Raw genomic sequence first — 14,680 nt, 5'->3', positions numbered from 1 at the left:
CCAGCTTTTCTTTAAAGTCATTCAGGGTATGTGACTCCCCTGAGTACTGGGGTAGCCAGGCTGCTCCCGGGATATAGGGCATGGTGAAAGGCATGACTGCAGCAGCGGTGGCGCTGGCGGGGGTTGAGGCAGTGAAGCTCTCCTCCGTATCCGACATCTTTCTCCCCCCCTAGTGGACCGTGGCCTACCTTGCGATGATCCTCTTCCGTAGGCCGCGGCTCCGCAGTGGATCGTCAGGGTCGAGGACGTTCCGTCGCGCTCCTGTGACGTCGGCGTCTGCTGGGCTCCTTCCAGGACCTTACGCAACGTCCGGACGTGAGGCGGGGCTTCAGTTCTCGCGCGCTTTCGGAGTCCACGCCCCTCTTCTTCCCGCGCGGCGTCTTCAAGATGGCGTCCAACGGCGGGAAAACTCCACTGATGGCGGGAAGAAGGCAGAAGATGGCGCCGGATGGCGGGAAAACTTCGCGGATGGCGGGAAGAAGGTAGAAGATGGCGCCGGATGGCGGGAAACCTCCACGGATGGCGGGAATCTTCACCACTGGTAAGTTTGAACAGTCTTTTTCAGGCACGCAGTACCCGGTGGTTGCGGGCACGAAATCCTGCCGACTACGCCAACAGTTGACGCGCTCCTGGGCCTACTTGGTGTAGCGTTGCGCACGCGGGGACTACCCGGAGCCGGGCCTGTTGGGGGTAGTTGTCTCGTGGCGGTGACCCGGTCCGTGCCCAGGGAGTCAAACTGTGTGGCTGAGTATTAGCAGTAGATGTTGGACGACTACGCCACCCGTTGAATGCAGCTATGGAGCTGCCGCTGCAGGGCAGACCGCTGAGGCCGGTGGTACGATTGTGCAGCGTAGATGGTATAACCCCCAACGGGAGGGGTATGGCCTCAGGGCAGCCGACGTGGATGATGGGGGTAGCAGGAACCACTCAGAGACGATGCGGTGTAGTTCAGGGTCTTTACTGGTGATCAAGATAGACCCTCCCGGAGTACTGGCTAGCGATCGGGGCCTGGTCAGTCTTTGAGCAGATGGGATTTCCCCTGGCCAGGCGGAGTTGTAGGCCTCCCCAACTAATTGTACTCTTCTGGCTACCTTGCTAGAGGCGGGTAAAAGTAGCCCACGTCCCTGAGTGTACCGTGTGGTGCTCACCCGTATGGCCGGTGACTCGGGGCCTTCTGGTAGCTTCCGCTCCACGACGGCGGTGCTGGTCCCACGCGTGTGACCGTGCCTTCGGGTTTCTTGGCCAGAGGACCTGAAATCCCCTGCCGGTCGGTTTCTGCTGCTGGGTAAGGATTTGTCCCCACAGCCTCGGACTCCGGGTCCGGTGATAATTCTTCAATCAGGGCGAGCTCTACAGCTGCCAGCCCCTGATTCCTTGTAGCACTGCTCCCACTGAGCTCCTGATCTTTCTTTCCTATAGCTGCTCCACTACAGACCAGACTGCGTCTCTGTCTGTGTTCTCTGCTCTTTCTCCTCTTCTTAACTCCCTAACCCTGCCACAGCCCCAGTTTTATATAGGGGAAGTTCTTCCCCTCCCAGGACTGGGCAGGAGGTGTGGCATGCATAGGATTCCTGACCAAGAGACCTCCCACCTGCTCTCAGACGTAATATTGCTATTACTGTGGAAACCAGACCCCTGGGGTGCCACACATCTAGCCCAGGAAATACTTTGTGCCTAGTAGCAGTGTCTGCTAGTCAGCGGATTATCCCAGCTGTTAAGCAAGCTACACCACCTGTAGTTTGGACACTTAATTTTTTCAAAGGAAATGGTTCGGGCCTCGGGACACTCAGTGAAGAGCATCGGGGAGGCACCCCAAGGCACAGGGGCTGGGACTGGCGGTAGGATGCCTTGCGGTGGACCGCCAAGTTCGATCCGTTTTAACTGCAGCAGCTTTAGTGGACGCTACTGGAGCTGGAATTCCCGCGGCTGCTGGCATGAGACTTGCCCTTCAATAGATCCTTGTAAAAGGATTTAAAGTGTACTCATTCAAATTAGAGAGACAATTGAAATTAAAAAGATTAGACCTGCCTCCACCGCAGGGGGGCTCGCTCGACCCACCAGCGGACAGGCACCAGTATTAGGAGAGGGGGGCTGGCCGTCAGGGTCCACCACGGCTCTGGCACAAACCCGGCGACACGGAGGTCGCACGGGCAGGAACGGACTGGCCGTGTCGGCTTCGCACTTTTTTGGTTTTAGAAGGGCATGACATGCCTATATCTGTGTCTCCCCCTCCTTTTACTCCTCCACCTCTTATCTTTTCGCATGACTATATGTACTTGTCACTTTTCCATGTGTTAGTTGTGTCTTCTGAGCAGTTTGTCAGCTTTTGGACACCTTTGAAGGTGTTTCCTATGTGTTTCTATGTGTTTTTGTTTGCCTGCCATTGGTTTTAACGGTGTTCGAAGGTGTTCGACGAACAGTTCGGCGAACATACGGGTGTTCGACGAACCGAACTCGAACACTACGGGGGTGGCTCAACACTAGTCACAATTAATCAGTTACAATTAGTCAGTTACAATTAGTTGTGAGTTTAAGATGAAAAGGAATCAGAGCAATAGCAACAGCTTTTAGTTATTATGTTTTAATTGATAATAGGATACAAGTTTAAGGGATGAACAAAACCAGGAACATTATCAATGGACAAAATCATAGTCATGAAGACAGCCGAAGTCAGATACCGGGTGATCAGTAAAAGCCAAGTCAGGCGAGCAGCATGAATACCGCGGAGCCTGGTGACAGAAGCAAAACATGTCCGGGTAAAGATGTTCAAGTCAGTAGGCCACAGGAAGCTGGTGAAGGTCCTTCTATACAGGTCCAGCAGTGATGGTAGATCTGCTGGACTTCAGGGCGCTGGATGCCGAGGTTTCCCGTCTTTTAGATGATTCTGGGGGAAAGGTGACAACATGGAAGTAAGCGAGCAGCCCTGGATAATCCACGCCGGCAGGATGATATCAAGCGGCGGAAGATGGAACCTATGAGAAGAAATGTAACATTATTGTAAGTAAGGGGACTTCATATTAGAGGACACTACTGTGTTGTCACTGTGACAGGACGGTAGAGGAATCTTATCCACACTGAGGTGCGGGATCATTGTCAGCCATCATACATGTGACAATCCCACCACTGACAGATGACATCTGCTCCTCATGAATTATTCTCACTGACATCACACAACATGGAGCTGATTCTCACACTTACCTCGTCTCCTTCCCCTCTTTTCTTCAATTTCTGAGGTTTGTTGCTCTATACTCAGATTTATTGCAGATTTTATTTCCTCATTAGCTGGAATTTCTGATCAGAAAGTAAAAAAAAAAAAAACACAGTAACAATATATCCTTTCGGAACTGCTTTGTATCTATAATGTAAGTGATGTGGCTCCAAAATTACATGATACTACTGTGCGGTCACAGTGGTCGGACGGCAGAGGAATCTCATCACACTGAGGTGCGGGATCATCGTCAGCCATCATACATGTGACAATCCCACCACTGACAGATGACATCTGCTCCTCATGAATTATTCTCACTGACATCACACAACATGGAGCTGATTCTCACACTTACCTCGTCTCCTTCCCCTCTTTTCTTCAATTTCTGAGGTTTGTTGCTCTATACTCAGATTTATTGCAGATTTTATTTCCTCATTAGCTGGAATTTCTGATCAGAAAGTAAAAAAAAAAAAAACACAGTAACAATATATCCTTTCGGAACTGCTTTGTATCTATAATGTAAGTGATGTGGCTCCAAAATTACATGATACTACTGTGCGGTCACAGTGTCCGGACGGCAGAGGAATCTCATCACACTGAGGTGCGGGATCATCGTCAGCCATCATACATGTGACAATCCAATCACTGACAGATGACCTCTGCTCCACATGAATTATTCTCACTGACATCACACAATATGGGGCTGATTCTCACACTTACCTCGTCTCTTTTCCACCTTTTCTTTATTTTTTGAGGTTTGTTGCTCTATAAGTAAATATAGCGAAGATTTTCTTTTCTCGTGAGATGGAAATCCTGATCAGAAAATGTAAAAAAGTCAGTAACAATATATTCTTATAGGATCTACTTTGTATCTTTCCTGTGTATAGGAGAATTATTCTAGTCCTGTCGCCTATAGATCTGGTAATCTGGAAACACTGTACAAAATTAGGGAAATAGAGATGCAGTATGGGCCTATGGGCAACATCATTGGGATCCATGACACATGCAGAACATAGGAGAACAATAGAAGAAAAACCATGTGGAAATATTTGAGCCTTGAAGTAAACATTCTAATTTTTCATGCTGTAGACATGTACATACCTGATAATGGGGACGAGGATGGCAAGCTGCTAATAGCATCGTCTCTATTACATACGGGAAAAGATCCTTTCTGCCTGTTTTGAAGAAGATAAACGTGTAAAGAAGGGGTTGCCTCACTAGAATAACACCGATTATAAAAGACCTATTAGGATATGAGAGTCATAGTAGGCAAGGTTTCCTGCTCAAAACTACCTACTATAGAGCGAAGCAAAAATGAATTGCTAAGAATGGCATGTAGTAGTACTACATCTCCCCTACAGTGTGGGCAGCAGTAAAAAAGCAACACTGGCTGTACATATGGGCTATTATCACCAGCGGTTTCAGTAGCTAAAAGCACAATGACCACTAACCATGGGTTGATGGATCCTGCATTTGATATTATGGTACTTATGTAACATATTTGGGGTCGTGCACATGTATCAGCCTGGAGCTCCCAGTAATGACCCTATAAACTACTAACATTTCTGAGATGTTTTCACTGGATGCTGGGGTACACTCTGGAGGGGACTTGGGATCCTCATCGTTGATCGTACTGGTACCGGTGGTAGAGAGCTAAATGTGGACAAATAGAAGATATGAAATACTTTTTTTATACTTTTAGAGGTCTTTTTTTTTACATATTTTGCATTTATTGATCTCATACTTACTTTAGAAAACCATTCAGAAGATGATATAAAATTTTGGAAAGCAAGACACTCATGCTCTGAGACCAGATGTTTGATTATATCAGAGAAATCTACAAGACATAGATAATGAAGTATTATTAGAGGCTGTCAATATAACACAGTCACCATTTATCACTAATATTATTGGGAAACAATTGTCTCATATTATGGAAGACGAGACAAACAGACGTTTAGTCTAGATGACGTCTTTTTCTACTTACTGAAAGAGGAGCTTGAACTGATAGAGGAGCTTGTACTGTTAGAGGAGCTGGTGTCCTTGTCTGACACAAGTTGAGTAACGTACTCTGTCTTCTGACTTCCAAGGTTGTCAAAGTCTAAGTCACTTAGGAATGGATGACCCTTGATCTCAAATGCTCCTGCTGGAAAATACAAAATAAAAGTGTTGCAGATATTGTCACAGACTGCTCCATATCTGAACAGTTTAACTTAATCTGAACTAATGACATAACTGAGCCACCCATGAGAGAAATAGACTGAAATAGAGAAATGGAGAACTAGAAATGGATGAGCTGATAGAGGAGTGCTGATACTCATGGACATGAGCGATATGTCCTAGGTGTATTAAGTAAATTGTTACCTGTCCCAAGTCTATGTGCAGGATTTTTTCTGAGCAGTTTGGTGATGAGATTCTGAGCAAGAAAGGGAGGAACGGGATAACGATCCCAAACTATGTCTCCTGTTATATAGAAAATTACAGAAAAAAACTCTTTATTGGACTGTAAGATAAAGCAAAGGAAATAACTAAACCAATGTAACCAATCAAAGCAATGATTGGATTATTCTACTTACCAGAGACAACATTTTTATAAAGCTCAGTTCGGGAATCCCCATAAAATGGTACAAATCCCACAAGAAATTCATATAGTATGATCCCCATTGACCACCAGTCAATAGGTCTTCCATAGCCATTTTTCAGGATGACCTCTGGGGCTAGGTAACTTGGGGTGCCACAGGTCTGTAAATCAACAAAAGAAAGAGATGAGATTGATGATAGCATTATTTTAACATGTTCTCGCCATGAAAACGTAATGACAGAAGATGAAATATCAGTGGAAAAGTTCTATAGAAATGAAGAATGTAGAGAAGAAGCAATAGTGTGATGAGATTTGTAAAGAACAAGCTGGGTTTCTGTAAGTGATGCTGACCTCATCGTCCAGGAACTCTCTGGTGATGTCCCCTGCTAATTGCTTGTAGATGTTGGTTTTTGGTATCATGACACCAACTTTTGAAATCCCAAAATCGGTAACTTTAATGTGTCCAGAAGATGTTATCAGGAGGCTGTGAACGAAAAGATGGTTTTAGTCTCACAGGCCATGTGATAATAAAGGATAATTTTCCTTCCCTTATTATACTAAAAAGGGCACTTACTTGCTTGGCTTCAGGTCTCTGTGCACCACACCATAGCTGTGCAGGTATTCCACAGCAAGAACCGCTTCTGCAAAGTACAAGCGGGCCAAGGGGACAGGTAAAGGACCCCTGGTGTTTAGAAGGGTCCGACAGTCTCCACCTATAGAAAAAAAGGAAATATGACAGGTGAGGGGTTTATAAAGCAATTCACCATGATGTATAATAAGAAGTGAGCAGAGATATTGTTCAGGAGAGAATGTATACACATATAATGTCTAGTGCACGTAATATTAGTCTAAAGTGAGGGGAGCCAGGCCACAGCCCCCTACTCGATATGATGACGCCCACAGTCCCTCCACTCAATATAATGTCCCCCCTCAGTATGATGACCCTCATAGCCCCTCACACAGAATTTGGACCCTAACACAGAATGAGGACCCCTACACAAAATAAGGACCTCCAGAGGACACTACTCTGAATTATTATGGCCCTTACCAACCCCACCATGGGCGTACCCACCGTGGGGCAGGGGGGGGCAACTGCCCCCCTCCCTAAAAGCAGGCACACAAGCCGCACACAAGGGCCAGCGTCAGCACCCGGCGCACCCGGGCAAACGCCGTGGCCCTGAGCAGGCGGGGGTGGGCCCCTCACCGTCAGCGCCCGCTCCCCCCCGCTTGCTCAGGGCCCCGGCACCCAGCACAATACTTACCCCTCCCGTGCCTCCGCAGCAGCTCCTGAATCCTCCCCGGCTGCTGCACTGTGACGTCTCAGGTCAGAGGGCGCGGTGACGTCTTTACACCGCGTTTTCTCCTGAGCAGTCACAGCGCAGAGTGGGATGAGACCGGCGACGCTGGAGTCCGGAGCAGCGGCAGCAGGTGAGATGTGAGGTGAGTATTTGATTTTTTTTTTTATTATATGGAGGCCTGTGGCAATATAAAGGAGGGGGGTGAGGTGGGGGTCTGTGACATCCTGCATGGGGCATTATAAGGGGGGGGTGACATCCTGCATGGGGCATTATAAGGCGGGGGCACAGCCTGCATGGGGCATTATATGGGGGTGTGTGACATCCTGCATGGGGTATTATAAGGGGGGGGTGTGACATCCTGCATGGGGTATTATAAGGGAGGGGGGGTGACATCCTGCATGGGGCATTATAAGGTGGGGTGACATCCTACATGGGGCATTATATGGGGGGGAACAGCCTGCATGGGGCATTTTGTGGGGGGAACAGCCTGCGTGGGGCATTATGTGGGAGGAACAGCCTGCGTGGGGCATTATTCGGGGAGGAACAGCCTGCATGAGGCATTATGTGTGGGGAACAGCCTGCATGGAGCGTTATATGGGGGCCAGTATTCTGTATGGAGCGTTATATGGGGGCCAGTATTCTGTATGGAGCGTTATATGGGGGCCAGTATTCTGTATGGAGCGTTATATGGGGGCCAGTATCCTGCATATAGCGTTATATGGGGGCCAGTATCCTGTATGGAGCATTATATGGGGGTCAGTATTCCGTATGGAGTATTTTATGGGGGCCAGTTTACTATGTGGAGCGATTTGCCAGTTTCTGAGCTATTGTGGAATTTACAATAGATATCGCTCATGTATCCTGCATGGAGCGTTATATGGGGGCCAGTATCCTGCATGGAGCGTTATATGGGGGCCAGTGTCCTGCATGGAGCATTATATGGGGGCCAGTATCCTGTATGGAGTGTTATATGGGGACCAGTATTCCGTATGGAGCCATATAAGGGGGCCAGTATCCTGCATGGAGGGTTATATGGGGGCCAGTATCCTGCCTGGGGCGTTATTTGGGGGCCAGTATTCTGTATGGAGCGTTATATGGGGGCCAGTATCTTGTATGGAGCATTACATGGGAGCCAGTATTCTGTATAGAGCGTTATATGGGGGCCAGTATTCTGTATGGAGCATTATATGGGGGCCAGTATCCTGTATGGAGCGTTATATGGGGGTCAGTATTCCGTATGGAGCATTTTATGGGGGCCAGTTTACTATGTGGAGCGATTTGCCAGTTTCTGAGCTATTGTGGAATTTACAATAGATATCGCTCATGTAATGTAAGAAGTGAAATCTTCAGCATTGTACTATATATATATATTTCTCTTCGGTATCTGCGACCATGGCTTGCCCCCCCCCTAGTTTTGATCCTGGGTACGCCCATGAACCCCACCACTCAGTATTATGGCCCTCACCAGCTCTCCAATCAGTGTCATGGACCCCACCAGCTCCACCCACCACTATTATGGCCCCCACCAGCCCCACCACTCAGTATTATGCCCTCACCAGCCTTCCATCAGTATCATGGCCCACACCAGCCCCCAAATCAGTATCATGGCCCACACCAGCTCCCCAAATCAGTATGATTGGCTCCCTCCAGCCTCCCATTCAGTATTATGGTCCCTAAAAATACTGACATTAATAAAAACACTACTCAACTGGCCCTGTTCCCCCAGCATGCTGCTCTTGTCTGTGCAGTGGGAGTACTGAGACTCCACACTACTGGTTTGAGGCTGTGATGACTTTGTGGCTGCAGTGCACAGAATCACCAGCACAGGCTGAAGGGTGGATCAGGAGCTTTCGGCTCCCTGATCCACCATTCTATTCAACCGTATCCACATTCTGAGGATACGGATACCGCTGAAATTGTGATGACAGGAGGAGGGATGGGGCCCAGTACCAAGTGGCGCTGGGCCCCCTTAGACTCATGGGTCCCATAGCAGCCCTGCACACAGATTAATAAATTATCAGGCATCTTGGTAAAATATAAGCTCTAGTAAATGCTCTGTGGGAATGTAACCAACCACTTGGACAAATCCTAATACTATGAGCGGTGATAAGATGTCAGCAGACATGGGTTGAGTATAATACAATGTACGTGTCCTACCTCCTACATATTCCATGACCATACACAGGTGAGATCTAGTAGGGAAGGAGCAGAGCATGGAGACCACAAAGGGACAGTCAGCGAAGGTCAGGATGTCCCTCTCCTGAAAGGCCCATTCCACCTTTTTAGGAGTATTCAGTTTCCACTTGTCCATTTTCTTCATCGCAAAGACCTGGTGTGAGTCTTTATGGTTCGCTAAGTAGATGGACCTGGAGGGAAGGAGAATCCATGGGTTATAATGAATCCTTATGAACAGTCCATCTATAGAAGTCTTTCTATGATCTTTTGTACTAATTCTCGAAGTCCAGCCGTCACTGGAAATACATTTCTAGAAATGCATAAAATAGCTCTACATAGATCACCTATGGGAGGTCTGCGCATCGCTAGATCTGTCCGAGTCCTCACCCAGGTCACATTAGAGATGAGAGAATCTATTCAGATTCTTCTTGGGCAGATTCGCTATATTTGACCAACAGATACAATTCTGTTCAAGTAAAATTAGTCTAAATTGAAATTCCTCCAATTGTCGTAAGAATAAGTTGATTATGCTCCTCCCATACCCCAAGGCATCATAAATGGAGGGGAAGAAAGTAGTTAAATAATAATGGAACACATTCTACCCCCCTGTCCTAGGCTCTCACCTGTCCATCACTGCAGTCCTCCGTCCTCTGTGCCAGTCTTTGGTTGTTCTGGCGCCCCCTTCTGGTGCTGAGGCCAGTGATTGGACTCACATGGTCATGGTAGAGGATGTGGGTGCAGAAGTCATTGACGTCAGTATGGTGTCAATCCTCACGTGACCGTGTGCAGCCAATTACTCTTATCAGCTCCATAATGGAGCCGCCCCGAAAAAAACTAAGTGCAGCGAGGAGGAGGACAGGGAAGCTGTGGAGGAGGAGGCAGCACAAGAACAGATGAGGGGCTAGGACAGGGGAATGGAAGAGATTAGATTATTTTATCCCTTTCCTTAAGGGTTTGTGCCCATATTAAGTATTTACAGCAGGAATTTCTGCACCATATTTGCATCTCTTGACAGGAAAAATGCTGCTTTAAATTGTTGCGTTTTGACACTTTTTTACCTGCGTTTTTGAGCAGATTTTCTCCCCCTCATTATTATGTGTGAAATCTGCAGAGAAAATGCTGACAGAATTGCTATAAATCTGCTGCTAATCTACAAGGATAAATAGGCCTCGTGCACATGAGACTTCAGGAATGTCACTCACTTTGCTGGCATCAGGAAATGCCGCAGGTTTTGTGAAAAAATCTGAGCAGAAAAAAACACAATAAAAATGCGACAAATCTGCAATGTGTGCACAGGCCCTTACAATCTGATCTGTTACAGATCAGTTTGCTCAACTGTGTATAACGGACCTGAATAGTGAGAAATAGATGTGAACAGTGATGTGCGCTCAGATCATGTCCCTATGATAACACTGCAGGGCAGAGCACAGAGGCTGAAGCCTTGTCATAGGGAACCCTGAGAAATGTGGATTATGCCAACAGAAATCTCACCCAGAAGCTCCGCTGCCGATCAGTTTAGATGTTTCGAAGTCGCTCATACGCGGCTTTCTCGCCGGGATCAATGATTCGATCACACTCTATAAAAAGATAAGAAATGATATTCAGATAAAAAAGCTGCAGGAATAAAGTGTAACTTGTGATAACTTTTCTCAGAAACTTCTCTCACTTAGTTGGATTAAGATAAATTAAGATTGAAAAATCAAACGTTCAGTGTAAACTCTGACTTTTCTGCCCTGTGATACCCCAGAGCTGTGCTACCTGCATTCTTTATATCATGAGTACATCTTGCACTCCATGCACTACAGTATTGGGTGGACTTGCTTTACACTGCAGTTCCTCTCCACAAGAGCAGATTGCTGTAGAAGAGACTTGTGTGCATGACATTTCTGTAATATGGCCTATTATCTCAGCGGCAGCATTTACAAGCAGGAAGACTGTGATAATAGTGATAAACAGAAGCGGTAATCCAGACTTCCCAGCACTGAGCTGTGACTCCATCAGCAGAATACAGACTGTCCTCACAGGCGAGGGAGCAGCAGGGACTGGCGGCCATCCATCTGCCAGGAGGCCGGGAACATCTCCCACCAGATCTGATCTCTGACTGCTGATCTGGAGAAGGTCAGGAAACAAGGACGTGTGATAGAGAAGATGGCGGCTCCTTACCAGGCCTTCCGGGGAGCGGGCCCGACCTTCCAGGACACACAGGACTTTTTCAGCGAGTCCTTTAATAAAAGACAAATCGCCATGTTGAAATCTTTTTTCAGCCTATAAAGAAGAAAAGAAACAAAAATGAAAATCCTGAGATGAGAGCGGTCAGAATAGAGGCGGCCATTGTATGTGCCATCTGCTCCTCTGTCTGCAGATACAATGACTCCATATCTGAGGACTCATCTTCTATAATATAACCCGGGATGTGTCCTTCTGTCCGAAGCCTCTATATATACAGTACAGACCAAAAGTTTGGACACACCTTCTCATTTAAAGATTTTTCTGTATTTTCATGACTTTGAAAATTGTACATTCACACTGAAGGCATCAAAACTATGAATTACCACATGTGGAATTATATACTTAATAAAAAAGTGTGAAACAACTGAAAATATGTCTTATATTCTAGGTTCTTCAAAGTAGCCACCTTTTGCTTTGATGACTGCTTTGCACACTCTTGGCATTCTCTTGATGAGCTTCTAGAGGTAGTCACCGGAAATGGTCTTCCAACAATCGTGAAGGAGTTCCCAGAGAGGCTATGTGGATTTCCTGCTGGACACGGGGAGGCTATGGGGGTCTTATACTGGACGTGCAGAGGCTATGGCGATCTCCTGCTGGATGTGTGGAGGCTATGGGGGTCTACTGCTGGACACAGGGAGGCAATGGGGGGGGTATGTGCATACCACTCTACTGGAGCCATTTTTTGAAGACCCTGTTTCTGTGAATTTGCATATATACTGTCTTCAATAAAAAGGCACCAGATAGCGTGTTATGCACATGCGCTGACTCCGGCTCCATTTTATTAAAGTAATGTACTACAACGTCAACATAGCAGTGCGCATGTACCACACATCGCCATGTCCCCTATGGCGGGCGCATGCACACTATTATGTTGACGTTGTAGCACATTACTGCAATAAAATGGCGCTGGAGTCAGTGTACACCGCATACCGTGCTATCCAACGCCATTTTATTGAAGACCCTGTATTGAAGACACTGTATATGTGAATTCGCAAACACAGTGTCTTAAAATAAATGGCGCCGGAAATGTACCAATAAAAATGCTTGCTACCCGGGCATAGAACAGGTTCAATAGCTAGTGTTTTATACTGGAGGAAAAAAAAACTTCTATCCCGCTATTATTATCTATTATTATGGAGAAGATTTGTGCGGAGCGTCCGCCACTTACCTGCTGTAGTAATGTTCTGATATTTTGAGGTAAATCCGTCAGATACTCTGACGTTAGATGACCTTGGTAGTATTTGGTCAGGCAGTCATTTACTAGCTCCATCACCAGCCGGTGAGTGAAGCTGAGGACGCCATCAGGAGGTAGAAGCGCAGGGTCAGGGCGATTGTTGATAAGAATCCCCATTAGTGCTTCTACCTGAAGATTATCCAGAAGTAATTCAGCCATAGCGAAAAACTGCAAGTGCGATCAGTCACTATAGAATAGCGAGAAACTGCAAGTGCGCTCAATCACTATGAAGCCAACAAAGGCACCTGTGACCCTGTGTACATTCTATAAATAGTGGCTGTGAGCAGTGATGTCATAATGGCCGACCATCATCAGTGATGTCATCATGGAATCTTGTGATAGAATGTTAACGGTCGGCTCTGCACAAATAGATGCTGCCTAGCAATAGTGAAAGTGGAAACACCATAGAATGAATTACATCTCCATGTTATTATGGCCATTCTATTTTTATTTCCAGCTAGAACACAACCAGGATAAGGGGATCTTCACACTTTTGCATTTTTGCAGCATTTTTTCTACTCTAAAAGTGGTAGCAGGAAAAACACTGCGTACAATACTCGCGTTTTTGCAGTGTTTTTAATTGTTTTGTTTTCATTCATTTGAATGGGTGAAAAATGCTGCAAAACCCCTGAAAGAATTTACAAGCTGTAGATTTAAAAAGCGCAGGAAAAAATGCAATGTGTGACTGAGAGTTTAGAAATCTCATTCTCTAAGCTGGTACTGTAAATTGCAAGAAAAAAGAGGCTGAAAAAAACCCCAACAACTGTGAACATACCTTAAAGATATACTCTGTCATACTATTGGAAACATTGTATGAGCATATATGTATTTTCCTCATGTGTCGGGGGTGGGCAATTAACTTTGTGGCCACATGAGAAACTGTGACTGTTGTAGAGGGCGAAACAATGGGCTGAAATTAATTCTGCTCATTATTAATATTAACATTATTAACATATTAATTATAATTAGAGTAACAACTTTCAATTTCTAGACCGAGTATAATATATACAGTGGTGTGAAAGTGTATGCCCCCTTCCTGATTTCTTAATCTTTTGCAAAACACAATTTAAATATATGACAAAGATAACACAAGTAACCACAAAATGGAGTTTTTAAATGAAGGTCTTTATTATTAAGGGTAAAATAAATCCAAAACTACAGGGCCCTATGTGAAAAAGTGATTGCCCCTTGTGAAGAAACGGCAGCAGAGGGACCCTGCAGAATCTCGCTGTTGCCGCTTCTTGTGATGGATCCACACCCCGTCACCCGCCTGACGTCACACTACACCAGACGGAGCACGTGATCTACCCATTGCACCAACGTGACTTTCCGCACCCCCCTCAATGATGCGTAATGTCAGATTGGTACAGTACTACATAGTCACTCCCTGTCTACACGGTACAGAGAGGCACCAGGGAGTGAGAAAAGGTGGTCCACGCAGTCACTGACGTGCCCCACACTCACTCACACCCCTGACAGGCTGAGAGGCTCTTTCACTACTCCAGTGAAGCAGAGCCTTGTCGGCCTGGTAGAGCTGCCACCATTTCCCATTTGAAATAACAGACTTACCAGCCCGGTAGCGTGTCCGTTGGACCGAACAACAGGTGTAAGGTTCATGGATCGAGATAAAAGAACAGCCCAAGGATGAATTATATGTTTAATCACCGTAAGGGCACACTAAACAATATACTATGTACATAAGGGTTATACATACACAGTGGTCAGAGTTACAGATAAAAAGCATTGTACAGTAAGTATAAGCAGAGCTTAAGAGTCAATTACCAGTTTATATGGAAAGGCCTGGCTTTCGGGGGGGGGGTGGACTGCCACATGGGGAGGCTGTGGGCCCTCACTTGGTTGATGGACTTGTCCAGCACATCTTGATGTCACGACCTCCCCAGGAACAAAGACTATAGACTCTAGCTACAGAGACCTTCAAACTCTCTGGGTCACTC

At 46.3% G+C, this 14,680-nt stretch overlaps 1 protein-coding gene across 1 annotated transcript; it reads right to left on the bottom strand.

The window, feature by feature from the left end:
• Nucleotides 1-2,565: 2,565 nt before the first annotated feature.
• Nucleotides 2,566-14,342, bottom strand: LOC141175699 (microtubule-associated serine/threonine-protein kinase 1-like). The gene is made up of 16 exons (XM_073659623.1): nucleotides 14,295-14,342; nucleotides 11,426-11,527; nucleotides 10,754-10,839; nucleotides 9,245-9,453; nucleotides 6,364-6,502; nucleotides 6,141-6,273; nucleotides 5,785-5,950; nucleotides 5,573-5,671; nucleotides 5,196-5,354; nucleotides 4,957-5,045; nucleotides 4,770-4,861; nucleotides 4,310-4,383; nucleotides 3,929-4,021; nucleotides 3,564-3,656; nucleotides 3,199-3,291; nucleotides 2,566-2,972 (listed from the first exon to the last, which is right to left on the bottom strand). The coding sequence occupies exons 1-16, from the start codon at nucleotides 14,340-14,342 to the stop codon at nucleotides 2,875-2,877; spliced, it is 1,773 nt and encodes a 590-aa protein (XP_073515724.1). The 3' UTR covers nucleotides 2,566-2,874.
• Between the last annotated feature and the right edge of the window lie 338 nt (nucleotides 14,343-14,680).

This window comes from Phyllobates terribilis, unplaced genomic scaffold (genome assembly GCF_046119375.1).
Source record: "Phyllobates terribilis strain yellow unplaced genomic scaffold, ASM4611937v1 Scaffold_14__1_contigs__length_39327217, whole genome shotgun sequence".
Classification (NCBI taxonomy): Eukaryota; Metazoa; Chordata; class Amphibia; order Anura; family Dendrobatidae; genus Phyllobates; species Phyllobates terribilis.
This window is presented reverse-complemented; position numbering and strand designations above follow the sequence as displayed.

What these genes read in the sequence shown, in the direction of transcription:
- LOC141175699 (XM_073659623.1), bottom strand. Translation starts at nt 14,342, where the DNA reads ATGAACCTTACACCTGTTGTTCGGTCCAACGGACACGCTACCGGGCTG. An exon ending in AGAGACCTGAAGCCAAGCAA is followed by an intron (nt 6,274 to 6,363) that starts GTAAGTGCCCTT and finishes TTTCGTTCACAG; the next exon opens with CCTCCTGATAACATCTTCTG. An exon ending in CAGTTCAAGCTCCTCTTTCA is followed by an intron (nt 5,046 to 5,195) that starts GTAAGTAGAAAA and finishes TATGTCTTGTAG; the next exon opens with ATTTCTCTGATATAATCAAA.